Below are 9,531 nucleotides of genomic sequence, written 5' to 3'. Positions count from 1 at the left end.
GATCAGCGGAGGTACCAGGAGATGGAACCCCACCAATTAGGTATAGATGACCTATCAGACAATAGGTCATAAACTTTTTAGTCTTGGTGAAAGGAGAAGAAAACATAGAATTTGGTGGGAATGCCATAGTAATTATATAGTTTCCATATCTTGAAGTCCCTTGCTTCTGATGGTGATCATTTGGTGGTGAGGGGCCATCTTACAAGTTTTACTTTGAAGCCCAATGGTGTCTTTAATGGTTACTCCACGGAGTACTCATACAATCCTTGACTGCAGTGGTTCTCCTGTGCCCTCTATGTCATTCTCTGAGCATTATGGATCTTACAAGTGAAATTGCATATTTCGACTTCATGGAACATTTGTAAAATCTACATAGGAAAATGACCACGAAAATCATATACAGACGACTCGCACCATCCATTCTAAGCATCTGGAGATTCAGCAGGTTCTACATTTTAGATTTTCTCTTTCTTCCATATTTTCTATTTACTTCCTCCTGACATTCTGCTTGTCTTATCTTTGTCCGTCCTCCCTTGTTTAAATATTTGGCTGCCCTCATCTCTCTCCCTCAGTCCTGCGTCTGGCATCATGGGGACATCTACTCTACTGTGTTGTCTACTATGGGCAAACATATTCTCTATGAGTGAAGCACAAAGTCCATGGTAAGTTACAAACTACAAGTATAAGATATTATTTATATATCTGATATATTACTGTGCGTGCTTCTTACTAATAAGGTATCTAGTATTTTGTGCATTCCCTTCATCTTCTCCAGATCAAGGTGTGGAGCACCCCAATGAGAAATAGGTCCAGAGAGTCAGACAGGGTCTGCAGTAAATAAGTGTGCTTCTCTACTGGAGGAACTCAAGTGCAAAACAATGCAGGCGAGGCATAGGGCTGGCTTCTCCAGTCTTCAACCTAGCAGAAGAAGGTTCTGTGCTGAGGAAAGGGGTGAGCCTGCTGTCCATCTCTTTCTTAGAAGGCTGGTACCCTGGTGAAGGGACTGGTGACCCAGGGTCTGTGGAAGGGTATCCCCGTCTCAGCATCTTCTTCTCGTCACTTGTGCGGCAGTGGCGGATCCAGAGCCTGGTCTCGGGAGGGGCACTTCCAGATTATTTTCTGTCCGCCGGCACAAAACAATGGTGCTTATAGAACAGACTACACAGTGTAGAGGTAGACTGTATGTTGTGTGGCACAGTGTAGGCTATATGTGTATAACAAACATATTTCACATGAAAACTTACAATTACTTGGCTTAGCCCTTGGGGATCTCGGACGCCACTTCAACACTTTGGCCGGGGGCTCGGCGGAGCTGATGTTGTGTTTTAGCCTAATGAGAAAGATTAATATAAAAATATCTCCTGATCTAACCTGTCAGATGAACATTGTAAATAACAAAAAATAAATTTTTTTAATATTTTATTATGAGGTCGTATAAATGTCAGTATCATATACAATCGAAGTACATTAAGAAGTGCTCAAACACTGAGCTACATAGTAACTGACATGTACATAAACATGTAATAATGTTAATTTCATAACTTAACAGAAAGGTGCAAAAGAGATGACATCTAATCACATTCATTGTAATCATTAAGTAAATAACAAAAAATTTAAAAGTGCCAAAACAGCTATTTTTTTGATACCTTGCCTCACAAAAAGTGTAATATAGAGCAACAAAAATCATCTGTACCATAAAATAGTACCAACAATACTGCCACCCTATCCCATAGTTTCCAAAATGGGGTCACTTTTTTGTAGTTTCTACTCTAGGGGTGCATCAGAGGGTCTTCAAATGTGACATGGCAAGTTCAAATTATCCCAATGAAATCCGCCCTCCAAAAACCATATGGCGTTCCTTTCCTTCTGCGCCCTGCCGTGTGGCCAAACAGCAGTTTTTGACCACATATGGGGTGCTGTTTCTGTAAACTACAGAATCAGGGCAATAAATATTACGTTTAGTTTGGCTGTTAACCCTTGCTCTGTTAGCAGAAAAGAATGATTAAAATGGAAAATCTGCCAAAAAAAGTGAAATTCTGAAATTTCATATCCATTTTCAATTAATTCTTGTGGAACACCTAAAGGGTTAACACAGTTTGTAAAATCAGTTTTGAATACCTTGAGGGGTGTAGTTTCTAAAATGGGGTCACTTTTTTGGAGTTTCTACTCTAGGGGTGCATCAGGGGGGCTTCAAATGGGACATGGTGTCAAAAAACCAGTACATCAAAATCTGCTTTCCAAAAACCATATGGCATTCCTTTCCTTCTGCACCCTGCCGTGTGCCCGTACAGCAGTTTACGACCACATATGGGATGTTTCTGTAAACTACAGAATCAGGGCAATAAATATTGAGTTTAGTTTGGCTGCTAATCCTTCCTTGCTTAGTTAGTGGAAAAAAATTATTAAAATGGAAAATCTGCCCAAAAATTTGAAATTCAGAAATTTCATATCCATTTTCAATTAATTCTTGTGGAACACCTAAAGGGTTAACACAGTTTGTAAAATCAGTTTTGAATACCTTGAGGGGTTTAGTTTCTAAAATGGGGTCATTTTTGGGTGGTTTCTATTATGTAAGCCTCACAAAGTGACTTCAGACCTGAACTGATCCTTAAAAAGTGAGTTTTGAAAAATTTTCTGAAAAAAAGCCTTCTAACGTCCCCAAAAAATAAAATGGCATTCACAAAATGATACAAACATGAAGTACACATATGGGGAATGTACAGTAATAACAATTTTAGGAGTTATTGCTATCTGTTTTAAAAGCAGAGAAATTGAAATTTGGAAAGTTGTGAATTTTTCTAAATTTTTGGTAAATTTGGTTTTTTTTTATAAATAAAAATGAAATATTTTGATTTAAATTTACCACTGTCATGAAGTCCAATATGTGACGATAAAACAATCTCAGAATGGCTTGGATAAGTAAAAGCGTTTTAAAGTTATCACCACATAAAGTGACACTGGTCAGATTTGCAAAAATCTGTCTGGTCCTTAAGGTGAAAAATGGCCCGGTCCTTAAGGGGTTAAAAGAGTAAAACCAGACAGTCAAAAGTTTGTTCCCTCCAAAACTTAGCTCTGTATAGACTCTTATGGCAACTGTAGACAATTACTCATCTTCAGTGCACAGGCTGGCATACACTCACCTAAAGAATTATTAGGAACAGTTGGCAGTTGCTTCAATGCATTTAGGGGGGTGGTCCTGGTCAAGACAATCTCCTGAACTCCAAACTTAATGTCAGAATGGGAAAGAAAGGTGATTTAAGCAATTTTGAGCGTGGCATGGTTGTTGGTGCCAGACGGGCCGGTCTGAGTATTTTACAATCTGCTCAGTTACTGTGATTTTCACGCACAACCATTTCTAGGGTTTACAAAGAATGGTGAGAAAAGGGAAAAACATCCAGTATGCGGCAGTACTGTGGGCGAAAATGCCTTGTGGATGCTAGAGGTCAGAGGAGAATGGGCCGACTGATTCAAGCTGATAGAAGAGCAACGTTGACTGAAATAACCACTCGTTACAACCGAGGTATGCAGCAAAGCATTTGTGAAGCCACAACACGCACAACCTTGAGGCGGATGGGCTACAACAGCAGAAGACCCCACCGGGTACCACTCATCTCCACTACAAATAGGAAAAAGAGGCTACAATTTGCACGAGCTCACCAAAATTGGACTGTGGAAGACTGGAAAAATGTTGCCTGGTCTGATGAGTCTCGATTTCTGTAGAGACATTCAAATGGTAGAGTCCGAATTTGGCGTAAACAGAATGAGAACATGTATCCATCATGCCTTGTTACCACTGTGCAGGCTGGTGGTGGTGGTGTAATGGTGTGGGGGATGTTTTCTGGGCACACTTTAGGCCCCTTAGTGCCAATTGGGCATCGTTTAAATGCCACGGGCTACCTGAGCATTGGTTCTGACCATGTCCATCCCTTTATGACCACCATGTACCCATCCTCTGATGGCTACTTCCAGCAGGATAATGCATCGTCACAAAGCTCGAATCATTTAAAATTGGTTTCTTGAACATGACAATGAGTTCACTGTACTAAAATGGCCCCCACAGTCACCAGATCTCAACCCAATAGAGCATCTTTGGGATGTGGTGGAACGGGAGCTTCGTGCCCAGGATGTGCATCCCTCAAATCTCCATCAACTGCAAGATGCTATCCTATCAATATGGGCCAACATTTCTAAAGAATGCTTTCAGCACATTGTTGAATCAATGCCACGTAGAATTAAGGCAGTTCTGAAGGCAAAAGGGGGTTAGTATGGTGCTCCTAATAATTCTTTAGGTAAGTGTATTCTCTTAGTGTGAATTGACTCTGCATTAACCCTTTCCACAATTCACTGCAAATACAGTGCAAATGAACAGAACTTTTCATATAAAATAAAATTCAACAGCATTAAACACTATGGGGGTCATTTATTAAGACCGGCATTTTAGGCACCGGACTTAATAACCCCTGCTCTGGCGGTGGATCGACAAAGTTATGTAGAGGCGCCGGCCTCTACATAACTTCGGCACATCCACCACAGGTCTAAATCTCCGCCAGCTCCCTTGCTGGTGTAGGTTTAGAACGAATGAGCCGAGCCTGGCGGCCTGCCTCCTTCTCCACCCATGCCACACACCCTTTTTTAGACCTGGTGTGAGCGAGGGAAAGTCGCAGATTGCGATGTAAACACCCTTTGCGCCACAATCTGTGACAGATATATCCCAGGAAACTGTTCCATATACAGGGAGTGCAGAATTATTAGGCAAATGAGTATTTTGACCACATCATCCTCTTTATGCATGTTGTCTTACTCCAAGCTGTATAGGCTCGAAAGCCTACTACCAATTAAGCATATTAGGTGATGTGAATCTCTGTAATGAGAAGGGGTGTGGTCTAATGACATCAACACCCTATATCAGGTGTGCATAATTATTAGGCAACTTCCTTTCCTTTGGCAAAATGGGTCAAAAGAAGAACTTGACAGGCTCAGAAAAGTCAAAAATAGTGAGATATCTTGCAGAGGGATGCAGCACTCTTAAAATTGCAAAGCTTCTGAAGCGTGATCATTGAACAATCAAGCGTTTCATTCAAAATAGTCAACAGGGTCGCAAGAAGCGTGTGGAAAAACCAAGGCGCAAAATAACTGCCCATGAACTGAGAAAAGTCAAGCGTGCAGCTGCCAAGATGCCACTTGCCACCAGTTTGGCCATATTTCAGAGCTGCAACATCACTGGAGTGCCCAAAAGCAGAAGGTGTGCAATACTCAGAGACATGGCCAAGGTAAGAAAGGCTGAAAGACGACCACCACTGAACAAGACACACAAGCTGAAACGTCAAGACTGGGCCAAGAAATATCTCAAGGCTGATTTTTCTAAGGTTTTATGGACTGATGAAATGAGAGTGAGTCTTGATGGGCCAGATGGATGGGCCCGTGGCTGGATTGGTAAAGGGCAGAGAGCTCCAGTCCGACTCAGACGCCAGCAAGGTGGAGGTGGAGTACTGGTTTGGGCTGGTATCATCAAAGATGAGCTTGTGGGGCCTTTTCAGGTTGAGGATGGAGTCAAGCTCAACTCCCAGTCCTACTGCCAGTTTCTGGAAGACACCTTCTTCAAGCAGTGGTACAGGAAGAAGTCTGCATCCTTCAAGAAAAACATGATTTTCATGCAGGACAATGCTCCATCACACGCGTCCAAGTACTCCACAGCGTGGCTGGCAAGAAAGGGTATAAAAGAAGAAAATCTAATGACATGGCCTCCTTGTTCACCTGATCTGAACCCCATTGAGAACCTGTGGTCCATCATCAAATGTGAGATTTACAAGGAGGGAAAACAGTACACCTCTCTGAACAGTGTCTGGGAGGCTGTGGTTGCTGCTGCACGCAATGTTGATGGTGAACAGATCAAAACACTGACAGAATCCATGGATGGCAGGCTTTTGAGTGTCCTTGCAAAGAAAGGTGGCTATATTGGTCACTGATTTGTTTTTGTTTTGTTTTTGAATGTCAGAAATGTATATTTGTGAATGTTGAGATGTTATATTGGTTTCACTGGTAAAAATAAATAATTTAAATGGGTATATATTTGTTTTTTGTTAAGTTGCCTAATAATTATGCACAGTAATAGTCACCTGCACACACAGATATCCCCCTAAAATAGCTAAAACTAAAAACAAACTAAAAACTACTTCCAAAAATATTCAGCTTTGATATTAATGAGTTTTTTGGGTTCATTGAGAACATGGTTGTTGTTCAATAATAAAATGAATCCTCAAAAATACAACTTGCCTAATAATTCTGCACTCCCTGTATTTACAGCAATCAGTGGCGCCAGCTCCCGCTTAATCCCAGATGATCATGACTAAGAACACTACTGTTCGAAACGCGTTGATTTTCTGGGATTAAGCGGGAGCTGGTGCCACTGATTGCTGTATATATATGGAACATTGCTGAATAAAGATTGGGATTTCTTAAACGTCTACGCCTGGTGCTGGAGCCTTCTTTCTTACCTGAGTGTCATACAGCGCTCAATAATAACAGTGTCATACAGCGCCCAATAATAACAGTGTCATACATGTCATATATGACACGGGGGAGTCTACCTTTTGCAGCGTTTGTGTGTCATGCTCTTTAGCCCAGCACAAGGCATAACACAGTCTATCACTTCTACTCTTTCCCCTGGAGTTTACATTCATTTCAATAGAAGTGATCTTGAAGAAAGAAAAGCTAAAATAAGATCATTGCTTATAACAGACTACCCCTTCCCTAAATGAGGACACTCCCTCAAATATTACTGTTGGATACACTGTCAATAAACTCACATTTTCCTACAGTGGCCACTACAGGTGAAATTAGGTATTTCATGGCTGTTATCTAAGTAAGTCCTCCAGAGATGATACCATTTGCAGCAGCTCTCCACTCTGGTTTAAAGAGGTGTCCTGGCAAGAGAGCCGCCATGATGTCCAAAAGCCCTGATAGCAATAATAATAAGTAAAAAATGTATAGCATTTTAGGAGGCATTTCTAACTGGAAAAGCTTGTCTAAATATCATTTGCAGGTTCCTGATTACTGCCCCTCGTCTTCTGCACCTGGGTTTGGGGGAGGATGTGTGGGTGCAGGTGGAGTGGCCCCAGGGTCCTGGCAGTGGTGACATCAACGTGGAGATGTACCTGCGGAACCAGATAACTTATGATGAGTGCACCAAGCGCTATACTGTAACACTGAACCAAAGGAACAACTACATCACCAGACAGACCATAGAGGTAAAGACAATGTGAACATCTACTGCCTCACCTTTTGTCATCTTCTGGACCAAAGACATCAGACTTACACAGAATATAATTCTAATGAATGTAAAATATAACTCAATGGGTGACAACCAGTATGGAGCCATTACCGATCCCATAGGGATTGTGGTCACCCCTAGGCTTCCACAGTGATTTCTTATTTTGTCTCTATGTGGCCATGTATATTGTATTTCAGCCTTGCCTTGTGTCCTCAGCTCACTCCTCAGAAGGCCACACTGTGTAAGCTGGATGAGAAGAAGCATGAGAACTATGTCCAGCTGGTGGTAAATTCTCCCTCTATCTCTGCGAAACCCCAAGTTGTCTCCATACCTGTGTCCTATAAAAAAGGCTACATCTTCATCCAGACCGACAAGAGCATATATACTCCCAAAGAAACAGGTATGAACTATCTATCTATCTAATAATTTTTTATATACCCCTGTCCATCCACTGTATCTCTCATCCTCGGATAATTTCTCTGCAGTTAGATTTCGAGTGTTTACTTTGGACCACATGATGAGACCCACGCTGGAGACGACCACATGCACCGTGTCTGTGAGTAGTCATGGATTTACAGTTGCTTCATGAATGTGGAAAAGGAAAGCAACATGCAGATCTGTGTATACCGAGAGATATGTGCACCACACAGAGATATGGGGCTTTGAGACCCCCCACCATTTACATTTCTCCAGAGTCTGAGACCCCCAACATGTGCATTTATCCAGAGTCTGAGACCCTCACCATTTCCATTTCTCCAGACTGTGAGACCCCCACCATTTACATTTCTCCAGACTCTGAGACCACCACCATTTACATTTCTCCAGGCTTTGAGACCCCCACCATTTACATTTCTCCAGACTCTGAGACCACCACCATTTACATTTCTCCAGAGTCTGAGACTCCCACCATTTACATTTCTCCAGAGTCTGAGACCCCCACCATTTACATTTTTACAGGCTTTGAGACCCCTACCATTTACATTTCTCCAGACTCTGAGACCCTCACTATTTACATTTCTCCAGGCTTTGAGACCACCACCATTTACATTTCTTCAGACTCTGAGATCACCACCATTTATATTTCTCCAGAGTCTGAGACCCCCAACATTTACATTTCTCCAGAGTCTGAGACCCTCACCATTTACATTTCTCCAGGCTCTGAGATCCCCACCATTTACATTTCTCCAGGCTCTGAGATCCCCACCATTTACATTTCTCCAGACTGTGAGACCACCACCATTTACATTTCTCCAGAATCTGAGACCCCCAACATTTACATTTCTCCAGACTATGGAACCCCCACCATTTATGTTTCATCACGCTCTGAGACCTCCCCATTTATATTTCTCCAGACTCTTAGACCCATTGAAATAGAAATAGATAGAATACCCATTGTCATATATCATATTAGGAAATTGTAATCGACTTTTCTGAATGTGTCTCGCTCTGGAGGACCTGTCCTGCATTCCACAGACCGCCTATTGACTTGAGTGGACATTGTGTAATACTGCATTTCTCAAATGGTGGTGGCGCTGCAGGGAAATTCAACACTTACTGCCAGGTTTTACCAGAGATTAAAGCTGAACTGTGGCAGTTACAGCAGAGGCACACTTTGCCAAGAGACTTCTAACAAGTAGGAATTGTCCAAAGTTTAGAACTCCTTTAAGTGATGCTTTGCTGTCTCTTAGGGAATGTTCCCTCTTCTGAGCTTGGGCCTCCGATTTGACTTTGGACTGGTTTTGTTTGTTCTTAGCTCTTTTGCTTGCATAACCTTTGAATAAGACACTGGTTATCACTCATACAGTGGGGAAAATAAGTATTTTATACACTGGTGATTGTGCACGTTTTCCCACCTACAAAGAATTGGAGAGGTCTGTAATTTTTATCGTAGGTACACTTAAACTGTGAGAGACAGAATCAAAAAAAAAATTCAGAAAATAACACTATGATTTTTAAATAATGAGTTTGCATTTCATTGCATTAAATAAGTATTTGATACAATAGAAAAACAGAACTTAATATTTGGTACAGAAGCCTTTGTTTGCAATTACAGAGGTCAGACGTTTCCTGTAGTACTTGACCAGGTTTGCACAAACTGCAGCAGGGATTTTGGCCCACTCCTCCATACAGATCTTCTCCAGATATTTCCGGTTTCAGGGCTGTTGCTGGGCTACATTGAGGTTCAAGATTTTCAATTGGGTTCAGGTCTGGAGACTGGCTAAGCCACTCCAGGACCTTGAAATGCTTCTTACGTAGCCACT

General features: G+C 41.8%; 1 protein-coding gene across 2 annotated transcripts in view; it reads left to right on the top strand.

Moving 5' to 3' along the window:
• Window positions 1-509: 509 nt before the first annotated feature.
• Window positions 510-9,531, top strand: part of LOC120977034 (complement C4-like) — a 57,883-nt gene continuing 48,861 nt past the window's right edge. For both annotated transcript variants that reach the window (XM_040404758.1, XM_040404757.1), the window contains exons 1-4: window positions 510-662; window positions 7,043-7,247; window positions 7,487-7,670; window positions 7,756-7,826. In XM_040404758.1, coding sequence (XP_040260692.1) covers window positions 589-662; window positions 7,043-7,247; window positions 7,487-7,670; window positions 7,756-7,826 — 534 coding nt within the window. In that variant the 5' untranslated portion in view covers window positions 510-588. The remainder of the gene's footprint in view (window positions 663-7,042; window positions 7,248-7,486; window positions 7,671-7,755; window positions 7,827-9,531) is intronic.

The sequence above is a fragment of the Bufo bufo genome, chromosome 8 (genome assembly GCF_905171765.1).
Source record: "Bufo bufo chromosome 8, aBufBuf1.1, whole genome shotgun sequence".
NCBI classification, from domain to species: domain Eukaryota; kingdom Metazoa; phylum Chordata; class Amphibia; order Anura; family Bufonidae; genus Bufo; species Bufo bufo.
This window is presented reverse-complemented; position numbering and strand designations above follow the sequence as displayed.